General features: G+C 40.4%; 1 protein-coding gene across 3 annotated transcripts in view; it reads right to left on the bottom strand.

Annotated features, from left to right (window-relative positions):
• Positions 1–7,392: 7,392 nt before the first annotated feature.
• RNF32 (ring finger protein 32) overlaps positions 7,393–14,965 on the bottom strand; it is a 50,572-nt gene continuing 42,999 nt past the window's right edge. For all 3 annotated transcript variants that reach the window (XM_053609386.1, XM_053609388.1, XM_053609387.1), the window contains one exon: positions 7,393–8,767. In XM_053609386.1, coding sequence (XP_053465361.1) covers positions 8,534–8,767 — 234 coding nt within the window. In that variant the 3' untranslated portion in view covers positions 7,393–8,533. The remainder of the gene's footprint in view (positions 8,768–14,965) is intronic.

The raw sequence follows: 14,965 nt of genomic DNA, 5'->3' as shown, positions 1-14,965 counted from the left end.
TGGATCAGTGTCTTGCAACTCAAAATAATAGCATCAATCAATAATTGAAAGTACGTATTTTCACTATTTTAATTATTTGAGTTATTTAGATTTGATTTCTCTAATTCTTCCATAGAAAGACTGAGCAGCACCTACCTGAGGTCTGGGCAGCTTAGCTCAGAGTTCTTGGAAGAGTAAATGCAGTTAGCACCTGGTTAACTCCTGACGGAAACCCGTGTGCCATAGTCAGCACCACATTTTACGTCGTAACTCAGCGCGTGCACCGGCATGGGCACACCTACTCACACAAGCAGAAACTCAGCAGGGCAGTTGCTGCATGTTCTGTATGCAGTGTATGCTGACATTTTCTATTTTTCATTGTTATTTTAAAAGAGACTAGACACAGACCACTGAACTATTCTCCGGCCTCCTTACGGATGATGAACTTCAGTGTGGAAAACAGCTCTAGATTGGGTCTGAAAGAAGAGCTAACACAAAGTCCTTACTACTTTGCAGAGACTTTTGAATATTCAGGTAAAATTCTCCGCTAACACTGAAAGCAAAAGCATTGGGTATGCAAATTACTGCACGAAATATAGTTAAAATCATTGGAGATTGCTGAAACTCATAAATATGGATTATAAAATTTACAAAGTAGGTGACTGACCCACATGTCTTGAAGTAGTATCTAATCTTTTAAGAAAAGTTATTGAACGTATTAACTGCCATATGAGTTGTGTTTAACTTAACGCTAGTTTTGAGTTTTGAGGGCCTTGTGAAGCATATGTAATTTATACATATCTTGACCTAATAAAAACGTGACTCCAAGGAAAAAAAGAAATTTTCTAGTGTGGAAGTCAACATTTTAATTTCCAATTCTATGCCATTCAATTAGGAAAAAGTTTTTTCAAGGTTGACTCTCATCAAATAGGAAATTCAGACCAAACCCAGTTATTCTCAGATGTGATGTTTCGATGTTATGCTCTTCTTTTTTTTTTTTTTTATTTATTTTTTTTATTTTTATTTTTTTATTAAATCATAACTGTATACAATGATATGATTATGGGGCATCATACACTCACTTCATAAGCCATTTGACACATTTTTATCACAGTGGTTAACATAGCCTTTCCGGCGTTATCTCAGTTACTGTGCCAAAACATTTACATTCACACCTGTGGTGCATATTACAGGGGTATTTGCGAAACTTGGTAAATGTAGGATGTTATGCTCTTCTAAAGGTCCTGAGGAGTCAAGTTTGTGAGTGTGGATTATGAACAACAGGGCAGCACCTGATGTTGGGAATAACTGAATAACTGCCGGAGACCAGAGTGATGCTGAAGTACATTTAGAGTCTGAATGTGAGCATGTGGAGGTTCAAATGTAGACTGTGAATCTGAGGATGAGCATTTTATCAGTTACTAAAAATATTTTAGTATTTTGTGACTATTGTAATGTTACTGAACAAGTGACACTTTAGAATCAAGGCTATTTGATTTCTAGCTATTGATGTTGACTATGCATCTTTCTTTTCACAGCATCTCACAGTTGTCCATAGTTTTTCTGTGGGGACTGCACAGCAGTCTTGGAATTAAATGGCGGAGGAAATATTGCCAGTAACCAGATGGGGCTCCTCTGCCTATGCCTTCCTGCCTGGAGTTTCCCATTACTGCCTCGCTGGTCACCCAGCTTTAATTCAGCCTGAAGAGTGATCCACTTTTCTTTTTCTTAGTCCTTACTGTGAAATCTCATCAAAGACCTCAAAGTGAGGGTGGTAAAAAGGAGCACAGGAAGGAGAGGGAGGGAGTGCTCTGTCCTCACAGGCACTCAGTCCTCGGGACCACCAGATGCAGGAGAAAGTAACAGACCTCCAGCTTACATGTGAAGAGTGGGACCCGTGGAGCTAAAGACATTCGCCCAAGTGGGTTGTAAATACAGGCCAGGCCGAGTCCAGTCTTGCCTCCTCCTTGTTTCAGGTTTTTGGAGTCTTGGTGACTCCCATCAGAGTTTCAAACACCAGATGATGAATCATTCATTGCTTGGACACTGTTTCTCTTCCAGTTGTCTTATGTACTGATGGGGCTTAAGAAAGTACACTTACCTGGCTTTCCTGTTTCTAGGCTTTATTATAAACTCAGGTAAATTTATGTTTGTCTTGCTTAAATGCAGCTAAACATTTAATTCAGATAAATAAGTGATTCTACAATGAGATGAATTTTGCATATGTGCCTTGCAAAAGGGAACACTCTAAAAGAATTCTAACAGCCAGCACTTACACAGTGCTCCCCTGTGCCAGGCACCATGCTGAGCCCCGTGTGTATGTTTGTGTGTGTTTAAATCAATTATCTCGAGCCTTACCTAGTGTTCATGACAACCCTGGGAAGTAGTCCTGTTACTTCCCTTTTGCAGATGAAGAAGCTAAAGCACAGAGAGGTGAATTAACATGCTTAGCAACCTGTAGGACACAGGATTCAAACCTGCGCAGCTGGCTTGCAAGGCCTACCCTTAACCACTTTCCAGATACTGCTTCTCAGATTTATTCTACTTACTAATTTCAACTCATAAGAAGAAAGCACCTATTTTCCTTCAGGATTTCCTCTGTGTGACTGGAAGAACAGGGTATCTTCAGTTCTTTGTGAACCAAAGAAACACATCAGGAGACCTAAAACTTGCTTTCAAATAATTATCTTCAGTGGTGCCTGATGAGGATGTGAACTGTTACGAGAACAATTGTGATGGAGTTTGGGCTTTTTTTTTTTTTTTTTTGGAGTTTGGGCTTTAAGAGTGTGGTTTGGTTGCTTTGAAGGAAAGAAAAGTGGTTTTGAAAAAGTTCTTAAAGATAATGGTCCGCTCAGCTTGTCACAGCTATTGGCCTTAGAGGTTTCTAGTGGTCTCGGGTTTTCTGCTTTGGGGAAAGGTTTGGACTTAGTCACCTCCAGCCATTGTGTAGAGTACAGGCTTGGAAGTGGCAAACCTTACTCATAGCTCTGCTAGCAAACCAGAGGGGACCCTGACCAGGGGCTGGCTCAGCTTCCTGTGCACCAGTTTCCTCTGCATTTCCTCATTCAGGTCCTTGTGTGTTATATGAGGACAGTACCAGGGCTTTTGGCAAAGCATAATTACTTGTAGCAAACCAGTAATGGGAGGAAAAAGTCATGTCTCTATGCCGTGTCACAGAAGACAGGTGATTTTCTGTCTGTGTGAATTGTGCATGTGTCCCTCATTGTGAACATAGCTTGACCTTGACCTTTCTCCCTGTGCCATAGACCCAGCACAGGGCCTGGAACGTTAGGACTTGGGTAAGTGTTAACTGTTATTTTTAACAATTTAAATAACTTCACTTATTTATTTATTTATTTATTTTTATCGTTTGGGGATTCATTAAGGGTACACAGAAGCAGGTTACATTAATTGCTTCTGTTAAGGACACTCTTATATTTGTGTCCTGCTTCCAAAAGGTGAGCCCTATCCCTTGACCCCCCCCCAGGCCCTCCCTCCTTCCCTTTCTCAGCTCTCCCCGTCCCCCACCCCCCACTGTGTACTAGGACCTTAATGGTCCTCATATCAGAATTAAGTACATAGGGTTCTTATTTCTCCATTCTTGTGATGCTTTACTAAGGATAATGTGTTCCACATCCATCCAGGTTAATACAAAGGATGTAAACCTCTGTCTTTTTTTGTTGTTGTTGTTGTTGTTGTTGTTGCAGTTTTGGCCGGGGCTGGGTTTGAACCTGCCATTCTCGGCATATGGGACTGGCGCCCTACTCACTGAGCCACAGGCGCCGCCCCCCTTTTTTTCTTTTTTTTTTTGCAGTTTTTGGCCAAGGCCGGGTTTGAACCCAACACCTCCAGTATATGGGGCCAGCGCCCTACTCCTTGAGCCACAGGAGCCGCCCAGTCTCCGTCTTTTTTAATGGTTGAGTAGTATCCCATGGTATACAAATATCACAGCTTGTTAATCCATTCTTGAGTTGGTGGGTATTTGGCTGTTTCCACATTTTGGCAATTGTAAATTGAGCTGCAATAAATAGTCTAGTACAAGTGTCCTTGTGATAAAAGGATTTTTTTCCTTTTGGGTAGATGGTCAGCAGTGGGATTGCAGGATCAAATGGGAGGTCTAGCTTGAGTTCTCTGAGGGTTCTCCACACTGCCTTCCAAAAAGGTGGTATTATTTTGCAGTCCCACCAGCAGTGTGAAAGTGTTCCTTTCTCTCATTCTGCAGTTTTGAGACTTTGTGATGTGGCCATTCTCACTGGGGTTAGATAGTATCTCAGGGTGGTTTTGATTTGCATTTCTCTAATTATTAGGGATGATGAGCATTTTTTCATATGTTTGTTAGCCATTCATCTGTCTTCTTTAGAGGAGGTTCTATTCATCTCTCTTGCCCAGTGATCTAAGGGATTGTTGGCTTTTTTTTATTTTATTACTTTGAGTTCTTTGTAGATCCTAATTATCAAGCTTTTGTCTGAATCAAAATGTGCAAATTATCCCTTTCCTATGTGTAGGTCGTGTGTAGGATGTTTGGTCGTGTGTTTCTTTTGGTCGTTGTCGCCTTAGCTGTACAGAAGCTTTCCAGTTTTATTAAGTCCCATTTGTTTATTTTTATTGTTGCAATTGCCATTGGAGTCTTTCTCATAAAGCCCTTCCTCAGGCCAACAGCTTCCAGTGTTTCCCCCACACTTTCTTTGAGGATTTTAATTGTTCCATGTCTTAGATTTAGGTCTTTTATCCATCTTGAATCAATTTTTGTGAGTGGAGAAAGGTGCAGGTCCAGTTTCAGTCTTTTACATGTGGAAATCCAGTCCTCCCAGCACCATTTATTGAGTAGGGATTCTTTCCCCCAGGGTATGTTCTTGTTTGTTTTATCAAAGATTAGGTGGCTATAAGATGTTTGGTTCATTTCCTGGTTTTCTATTTGGTTCCAAATGTCTATGTCTCTATTTTTGTGCCAATACCATGCTGTTTTGATCACTGTGGCCTTGTAGTACAGCCTAAAGTCTGGTAGGCTGATACCCCCGGCTTTGATTATTTTATTGTTAAGAGTTTGCCTTGACTACATGGGGTTTTTTTTTGGTTCCATACAAAATGAAGAATTATTTTTTCCAAGTCTTGAAAGTATGATGTTGGTATTTTAATAGGGATAGCATTGAATCTGTAGATTGATTTGGGAAGTATAGACATTTTAACAATGTTGATTCTTCCCAGCCATGAGCATAACTTCACATTTTTAGGCATTGTCACAATTAGTTGTAGCAGAGCCTATGAAGAACAAGTTAAAAATTTTTTGAAATTTGTTGTATAGAAATAACTGTGGCTGGTTCCTTAGGAGTCATACAGCATCTGTGTAGTTCACATAGGATTTTCCACATGAGTCCTCAGTTATACTTGTAGAAACTTCATTTTCTATAATTTCCTAAAACCATAGTTTCTTAAACTGCAGTGAGGATTTGGGATTGATGTTGGCTATGTTAAAAAGCTGTGATAAGCAATAACACATTTTTGAGTCTCAATTTACATCTTTTTTTTTTTTTTTTTTGAGACAAGTTCTGCTCTGTCACCTGGGCTAGAATGTGGTGACATCATCATAGCTCACTGCAGCCTCAAACTCCTGGGTTCAAGGGATCCTCCTGCCTCAGCCTCCCAAGTAGTGGGGTCTACAGGCTCCTGCCACTGTGCTGGGCCAATTTTTCTATTTTTAAAGACGGGGGTCTTGTTCTTTCTCATGCTGGTCTTGAACTCCTGAGCTCAAGGGATTCTCCTGCTTTGGCCTCCCAAAATACTGGGATTACAAGCATGAGCCACCATGTCCAGACCTTTCATCATGTTTTATTTGGTTAAGTTTGAAAGTCTAGATGTGTCAAACATTAATTATAGTTTTCTTATGTATCTCTGTCCTTGATTATCAGGCAAGTTTAACTCTATAAAAGGCTGTAATAATGGGTCATCAGAATGTTTCGCCTGATTTGTCTTATTTAATTCTCATGTCTCTGCATTACTGGTGTGTGTCATGTGCCATGTAACCCCGTGCGGTTTCCAGAGCATCACATTGTACGCGTGTGTGACATGCTCTGTTCACGGACCCCTCTCCCTCCCTTTCCATGGACACATGTGTGTGACATGCTCTGTTCACGGACCCCTCTCCCTCCCTTTCCATGGACACACGTGTGTGACATGCTCTGTTCACAGACCCCTCCCCCTCCCTTTCCATGGACATGCGTGTGTGACATGCTCTGTTCACAGACCCCTCCCCCTCTCTTTCCCCAGGCATAGCCTCACGTCACTGTACTGTGTGGCTTTATAGTATTCTGGTGGGGCTTCCTGTGGGCAAGGGCAGTTCCTCTTGTATTCAGGCTGTGGGGTCAGGTCTCTGTTACCAGTGCTGGGATGCAATTCTCCTTGACTCTTAATCAGCTTTATTTTTTTTCCAAATGGCTAGCCAGTTATGGTAATGCCATATACTAAACACTGGGTGTTTAAATGCCTTTTTCATGAACTAAATGCCCATAAAAGTTGAGCTTATTTCTAACTCCTACATCTTGAACCTCTCATTAGCACAGATTATAAAGTGATTTTGAAGAATATTCTCTTTTAGGGTACCAAACACTGACTTTGTGTTTTGAATGTGACTACTTAGACTTACTCTTGATTTTATGGAGCTCTCTTGGTAGTGACTTAGTCTCCTTTGCCTGGAAAAGTCCAGGTACTATAATGACTTTACTGTTAATATATACATGGTTTATAACTTGGAAGATATGTTCTTTTAGACAGATTAGCATGTACATTGACGAAGTTCATTCTTACAAAATGTCCCAGGGACAATGGTAAACTTTGAATGAGGTCTGTAAATTAGTCAGCAGTATTGTATCAATGCTCATTTCTGGTTTAGGTAATTGTTACTGTGATTGTGTTAACATGAAGAGAAGCTGGGTTTTGTGTATATGAGAATCATGTACTGTTTTCAACATGTTTTATAAGTTAAATTATTTCAAAATCTCAGAGGCATTGTATAACAAAACCCCTTAATTTGTGCTCTCTTGTATTTATCAGAACTCCTTGGTTGCAGATACAAGAAACCAAATTCATAAAGCTCGTGGAACATATCTGGGTCTGATTCAGTTTAGACCAACCCCAGGTCAGCTTACACTAGATAAACAACCTCATTTAACAGACAAGAAAGAAACACTTGTTTTTTCCTTCCTTCTTTCTTTTTTTTTTTTTTTGCAGTTTGGTTGGGACTGCGTTTGATCCTGCCACCCTCGGTATATGGGGCCAGCGCCCTACTCACTGAGTCACAGGCACCACCTGAAACACTTGTTTTTATAAGCATTATTAAGGAAATAGAACTGGGAAAATTATGTTCTCTGATCAAATGAAACAAAAAGATCACTAATAAAAATAGCAATAAAATATCCAACCACCTGGAAATGTAATATATATATATATTTATTTTTATTTTTTATTTCTTTAGACAGTCTCAAGCTGTCACCCTGGGTAGAGTGCTGTGGTGTCACAGCTTACAGCAACCTCAAACTCTTGGGCTTAAGCGATTCTCTTGCCTCAGCCTCCCAAGTAGCTGAGACTACAGGCGCCCGTCACAACACCCAGCTATTTTTTGGTTATAGTTGTCATAGTTGTTTGGCAGGCCCAGGCTGGATTCGAACCCACCAGCTCTGGTGTATGTGGCCAGTGCCTTAGCCGCTTGAGCTACAGGCGCCGAGCCTCTATTTTTGTTTTTCATTTATTTTTTTGAGACAGAGCCTCTCACTCTGTTGGCCCAGGCTAGAGTGTTGTGGCGTCACAGCTCATAGTAACCTCTTGCCTTAGCTTTCAGAGTGGCTGAACTACAGGCGTGTGTGATGATGCCTGGGTATTTTTCTCTTTAATAGAGATGGGTTCTTGCTCTTGCTGAGGCCAGCCAGAGTTCAGGCAATCCACCCACCTCAGCCTCCCAGAGTGCTAAGATTGCCTGGCCATGGTTTTCTGTATGTATAAACTAAAACATTGCTATATATTGCTTATTGCTATAAGTCATTAAAATTTGATGTAACATTTTTCTCATGTTGAATACCATTGAGTATTTTATTTTTATATTTTGGGTTTACATGTTCAAAGGGTTTAACTACAATAGTAATTTATTACATAGAAACACAGCAATTATTACAAAATAAATGTTAGGAATAGGCTTTAAGATACTTTAAGTATTAATGGAAAACATTTAGAACTTATTTAAAGAGTATTTTTAGTTTATTAGCTTGTTGGTCAGACACTAGCTATATTTTCACTAACCTCAATTTTTTTAAGTGATTTTTAAGTAAGCTCATTTTTTTTGGCCATTCCTCATTTATATCTAGTGATTAAACTCATGAATTTGATACTTTTATAAACTAAAGACTAAAGCTAGATGATTTGTCAGATTTCCTATGTGCAACTACCAAGAGTTTATTTCACTAGAGACCAGATTACACTGTACTATTTAACCCCAACTCATGCAGTTCATCCAAAATTAATGTCAACTTTTTTTCTCAGAATTATATAACTTTTCCTGAATATAAATTCAACAGTTAAGAATTTTCTTCTGGTAGCAAGAGCGGCAGAGAGGACAAGTGTGGAAAGAAGCACTGTCTCCCGAGGAGAACTCCTCCAAAGCCAGGAGACACGTGTGGTGGAACATGTGTGAGCAGGACAGCAGGACCGTCTCCCGAGGCCGCTGCCACACCCCCATAGATGCCTGGCTGAGAGAGAGGGGGGTGAGGCAGATGGAGCACTCGGAGGCCTCCCGGTGAAGAGCCTGCAAGGCAGAGAAGAAATGTCTTGTTACGGGATGAGTTCCATTATGATAGAAAGCTACTTCCATGAGAATTATGTGCCAAGAGATGTATATGGGTTTCCTATAAGCGAAGGAGGTTCACTCCATGTTAAAATAACATTGATTGGAATTCTAGGAAGATAGCAGACTAGTAGCAACCCTCAGCAGAGGTTCCAGACCAGAGGGAGAAAAACTAGACAGAATGAGACTCTATGAAGCCAAAGGTGGGGAGCTGAGCCAAGAAAGAAGTTTGGCAAGCTGTGATTCCAAGGACGAGCATTCAAGTAAACAAATTACAGATACAAAGCCTATTGACTAGAGGACAGGAGACCCCTTCCCCAAGCGGGAGGCCTGTTAATGGGGTCTCAGTGAGCGAGCAGGGGACAAAAGCTCTCGTTTTACCTCACTGGAGAGAGCTGCTGAACACCAGGTGGCTTTCTCCATTGAGGTCACACTTGTGAACATAGACACCACCCCGCCTGGCATAAAATTGAACAAATATTTCCCCCCACAATTCTGAATTCCCAGTCCACCCTTCCCCCACTGCATGGCAGTCTGAAGTTCTGCCCTCTGCAGAGCGCAGAGTGTTTGGTCTTTTCCTCAGAGATCTGGGCATAGTGTGGACTGCCAAACATCAGGACTGAATCTGTGACTAGTGGGGAAGAAAGAGGGTGTAGGAAGAAAGGTACACTTGGCAGGAGAAGGAGCAGTCCCTTGGTTATGACTTTGTCCAGCCAGTGGTGGTATTAACCCTCAGTTCTGGCTGTGTCTGGTGGGAGGGGGTGCAGGACCCCCAGCTGTGACGGTGCTGGCAAGTAGGAGAGTGGTTGTCCTGTGTGAACTGAGTTTGGTGGGTGGGGCTGGTCCCCGGATCCAACTGGGCTAGAGAGCAGAGGCTAGCTGGGTATGGACTGAGAATGGGGGTGAGGGGGTGTGGTCCCTTGACTCCAACTGGGCCGAACAGAGGCTTGGAGGGTGTGGACTGAGACTGATGGGTGGGGTTGTGGTCCCCTGACTCTAACAGAGCCAGGGAGCAGAGGTTTGCTGGGTGTGGACTGAGACCAGAGGGCAGGGGTGTGATCAAAGAAGTGGGCGCCAGTGTGGACTGAGTGGCAGGTGGGGGCGTGGACCCCTGGCTCCAAGTAAACTGTTGGAGACCCTTGTATCCCTCTCTGTTGAGCAGGGTTTGTACTGCCCGAAACAATTTGATTGGAATTTGCATCTGGGGCTGTCCACCTGGGGACCCTCTGAGGTTGACCTTTGAAGTTCTGTAGTGGAAAAGAACTAAATGTTGGGGGCTGGGCACCCCAGCTGTCTGTATCTCTCCATAGCCAAGATTTAAACCTACCTACCTAATACCATGGCTTCTTAGGATAGGATAGAGGTTGGCTGATTTCTGAACAGAGCCAGCTTGTGCTGTCTCACCAAATAGGTCCTCAGAGTCTCCAGCGAGAACACTGACAGGGGCCTTTGAAGAGTTGTAGGGGGTAAGCCACAATTACAAAGCCTAGCACTTTGGTAAGGGTCTGATTAACTCTACTACCTAGTCCCCCAATTCAACCTCACCCTACCAGTTCTAATAACCAAACAATGGAAAATAAACATGAGGTGGAACCAACGGAGAAACTCTGGCAACATGAAAAACCAAAGTAAATCACCCCATCCCAAGGACAATAAAGGAGATACAACTGAAGATGCCATGCACAGACAGATGTCTGAAATGTCAGAAACAGAATTCAGAATATGGATTGCAAATAAGATAAATAGAATGGAAGAAAAGTTGGAAATTGAAATCCAAAGAGTAGTTCTAAAGTTGTCTCAAGAAATTAACATATTCAAAGACAAAGTCACCAAAAATATGGGCATAATGAGAAAAGAGACAGCAGAGCTCAAGGAAATGAAAACGTTATTCGACGAGCTCCAAAATACAGTAGAATCCCTCAGTAACAGAGTTGACCAGGCAGAAGAAAGGATCTCTGAAATTGAAGACAAAGCTTTTGAACATTCTCAAATGCTCAGAGGCAGACAAATGGAGAGCAAAAACTGATCATTCCCTAAGAGAGTTGTGTGATCACTCCAAAAGATCAAATATTTGTCTTATAGGAACTACTGAAGGAGAAGAGGATGGTCCTAAAGGCATTGATGCTCTACTCCAAGAGATTATGCATAGAGGAGAATTTCCCAAGCATTGCAAGAGATACAGAAATTCAAATCGTAGACAGTCTCAGAACCCCAGCAAGCCTCAATCCAAATAAAGCATCCCCTAGACACATTGTTATTAACTTTGCCAAAGTTAAGACAAAGGAGAAAATTCTGCAAGCAGCCAGATGTAAGAAAAGCATCAACTACAAAGGGAGAAATACCAGAATGACTGCAGATCTCTCAGCCGAAACGTTTCAAGCCCGAAGAAGATGGTCATTGACCTTCAATCTCCTAAAACAAAATAACTTTCATCCCAGGATACTGTATCCAGCTAAACCAGCTCTCCAGGATATTCTCAGACCCATCCTCCACAATGACCAGCACAATGCTCTACCACCAAAGGCGAAAGGATTAAAAATGTCCACTGGACATCCGAAAAACATGACACCCTAAACACAACCATGCTTATCAATTCTCTCAATTAATGTAAATGGTTTATATTGCCCTCTAAAGAGGCACAGGTTGGCTGACTGGATACATAAACTCAGACAGGATATCTGCTGCATACAAGATATCTGCTGCTCATCTTACCTTAAAGGATAAAAATAGACTCAGGGTGAAGGGATGGACATCTATAATACAGGCAAATGGAAACCAGAAAAAAAGCAGGGTTGCAATTTTATTTGCAGATACAATTGGCTTTAAATCAACAAAGATAAAGATAAGGAAGGTCACTACATGTTTGTCAAGGGAAATACCCAACATGAAGAGATTTCTATAATTAATATTTATGCACCCTACCAGAATGCTCCTCAATTTAATGGATATGAATAACTTGATATCTTCCTGCACTATAATAATTAGAGATTTTTTTTTTTTATTGTTGGGGATTCATTGAGGGTACAATAAGCCAGGTTACACTGATTGCAATTGTTAGGTAAAGTCCCTCTTGCAATCATGTCTTGCCCCCATAAAGTGTGACACACACACCAAGATAGTTAGAGATTTTTAACACCCCTTTGACAGTTTTGGATAGATTCTCCAAGAAGAAACTAAACTAAGAAATATTAGACTTAAACCTGACCCTAGAACAAATGGACTTAACAGACCTCTACAGAACATTTCATCCTAATAAAACTGAATATATATTCTTCTCATCAGCCCACAGATCATCCTCCAACATCGATCATATCTGAGGACACAAGTCTAACCTCAGCAAATTTAAAAGAATAGAAATTATTCCTTGTATCTTCTCGGACCACCATGGAATAAAAGTTGAACTCAACAGCAAAAGGAATCTTCATACTCAAAGTCATGAAAACTAAATAATCATATGCTGAAAGATAGGTGGGTCAAGGACAAGATTAAAAAGGAAATAACCAAATTTATGGAATGAAGTGATAATGAAGACACAAATTATCAAAACCATGGGATACTGCAAAGGCAGTGCTAAGAGAAATTTATAGCCTTGGAAGCCCTCATCAGGAAAACAGAAAGAGAGGAAGACAACAAGTTATTGGGTCATCTCAAGCAACTGGAAAAGGAAGAACCCCAAACCCAGCAGAAGAAAAGAAATAACCAAAATTAGGGCAAAACTAAAATGAAATTGAAAACAAAAGAACCAATCAGAAGATCAATAAAACAAAAAGTTGTTTTTTTGAAAAGATTAATAAAATTGATAAACCTTTGGCTAACCTAACCAGAAAAAGAAAAGTAAAACCTTTAATATCATCTTTCAGAAACAATAAAGGAGAAATAACAACAGACACCCCAGAAATTAAAAAAAAATCCTCAATGATAGCTGGGTGGTGTGGCAGGCACCTATAGTCCCAGCTACTCGGGAGGTTGAGGCAAGAGAATCACCTAAGCCCCGGAGTTGGAGGTTGCTGTGAGCAGTGATAACTACAAAGAACTCTATTCCCAGAACTATGAAAATCTGAAGGAAATAGACCAATACCTGGAAGCACGCCACCTTCCTAGACTCAACCAGACAGAATTAGAAATCTTGAATAGACCTATATCAATCGTGGAAATAGCATCAGCAATATGAAATCTCCCCAGAAGAAAAGTCTGGGACCAGATGACTTCACATCAGAATTCCATCAAACCTTTAAAGAGGAACTAGTACCTATTTTATACAACCTTTTCCAAAGCATAGAAAAAGAAGGAATACTTCCCAACACATTCTTTGAAGCAAATATCACCTTGATCCCCAAAGCAAGAAAGGACTCAACAAAGAAAGAAAATTATAGACCAATATCATTAAGGAATATTGATGCAAAAATATTCAATAAGACCTTAGCATGCAGAATTCAGCAACACATCAAAAAAATTATACACCATGATCAAGTTGGTTTTATTCCAGGATTACAGGGTTGGCTCAACATATGCAAATCTATAAATATAATACATCACTTCAATAAAATAAAAAAGGCCATATGATTCTCTCAATTGATGCAGACAAAACTTTTGATAACATCCAGCATCCTTTCATGATCAGAACACTTAAGAAAATAGGTATAGAAGGAATATTTCTTAAACTGATAGAGGCCATCTACAGCAAACCCACATCCAGTATCATACTGAGTGGAGTAAAATTGAAAACATTTCCACTCAGATCAGGAACTAGGCAAGGAGGCCCACTGTCTTCACTGCTATTCAACATAGTAATGGGAGTCTTAGCCATTGCAGTCAGGCAAGAGAATGCGGTCAAGGGTATCCAAATAGGGTCAGAGGAGATCAAACTCTCACTCTTTGCAGATGATAAGATCCCATACCTGAAAAATCACAGGTACTCAACTACAAAACTCTCAGAAGTTATCAAGGAATACAGCAGTGTCTCAGGATACAAAATCAATACTTACAAATCAGTAGCTTTTATAAATGCCAACAATAGCCAAGCTGAAAATATAGTCAAGGACTCTATTCCTTTTACAGTAGTGCCAAAGAAGATGAAATATCTGGGAATTTACCTAACAAAGGACATGAAAGATCTCTATAAAGAGAACTATGAAACTCTAAGAAAAGAAATAGCTGAAGACGTCCACAAATGGAATAACATACCATGCTCATGGCTGGGAAGAATCAACATTGTTAAAATGTCCATACTAACCAAAGCAATCTACAGATTTAATGCAATCCCTATATATAAAGCACCATTGTCATACATTAAAGAGCTTGAAAAAATAGTGCTTCATTTTATATGGAATCAGAAAAAACCTCAAATAGCCAATACATTACTCAGAAATAAAAGCAAATCAGGAGGAATCACGTTACCAGACTTTAGGTTATGCTATAACTCTATAGCATAGAGTTACTGGCACAAAAACAGAGAGGTAGATTTATGGAACTGAATAAAGAACAAAGAGATGAACCCAGCTACTTGTCGTCATTTGATTTTTGATGAGCCTATCAGAAATATTCAGTGGGGGAAAGACTCCCTATTTAACAAATGGTGCTGGGTGAACTGGCTGGCAACCTGTAGAAGACTGAAACTAGACCCCCACCTTTCACCATTAACAAAAATGGATTCTCACTGGATGAAAGATTTACACTTAAGACATGAAACTATAAAAAACTAGAAGAGAGTGTAGGGAAAACACTTGAAGAAATCAGCCTGGGAGAGTATTTTATGAGGAGGACCCCTTATCCCCCGGCAATTGAAGCAACACCAAAAATATATTACTGGAATCAGGTTAAACTAAAAAGCTTCTGTGCAGCCAAGAGCACTGTAAGTAAAGCAAACAGACAGCCTTCAGAATGGGAGAAGATATTTGCTGGTTATGTTTCTGAGAAAGGTCTGATAACTATAATCCACAGAGAACTCAAACTAATCAATAAGAAAAGAATAACTCCTTTTCTATGTGGGCAAGAGACATGAACAGAAACTTCTCTGATGAAGACAGGCGCATGGCCTACAAACACAGGAAAAAAAAAATGCTCATCCTTAATCATCAGAGAAATGCAAATCAAAACCACTTTGAGATATCATCTAACTCCAATAAGATTAGCCCATATCACAAAATCCCAAAACTACAG

This window comes from Nycticebus coucang, chromosome 11, assembly GCF_027406575.1.
Source record: "Nycticebus coucang isolate mNycCou1 chromosome 11, mNycCou1.pri, whole genome shotgun sequence".
Lineage (NCBI taxonomy): Eukaryota > Metazoa > Chordata > Mammalia > Primates > Lorisidae > Nycticebus > Nycticebus coucang.
The sequence above is the reverse complement of the archived record's forward strand: the minus strand, read 5'-3'. Positions and strand labels throughout refer to the sequence as shown.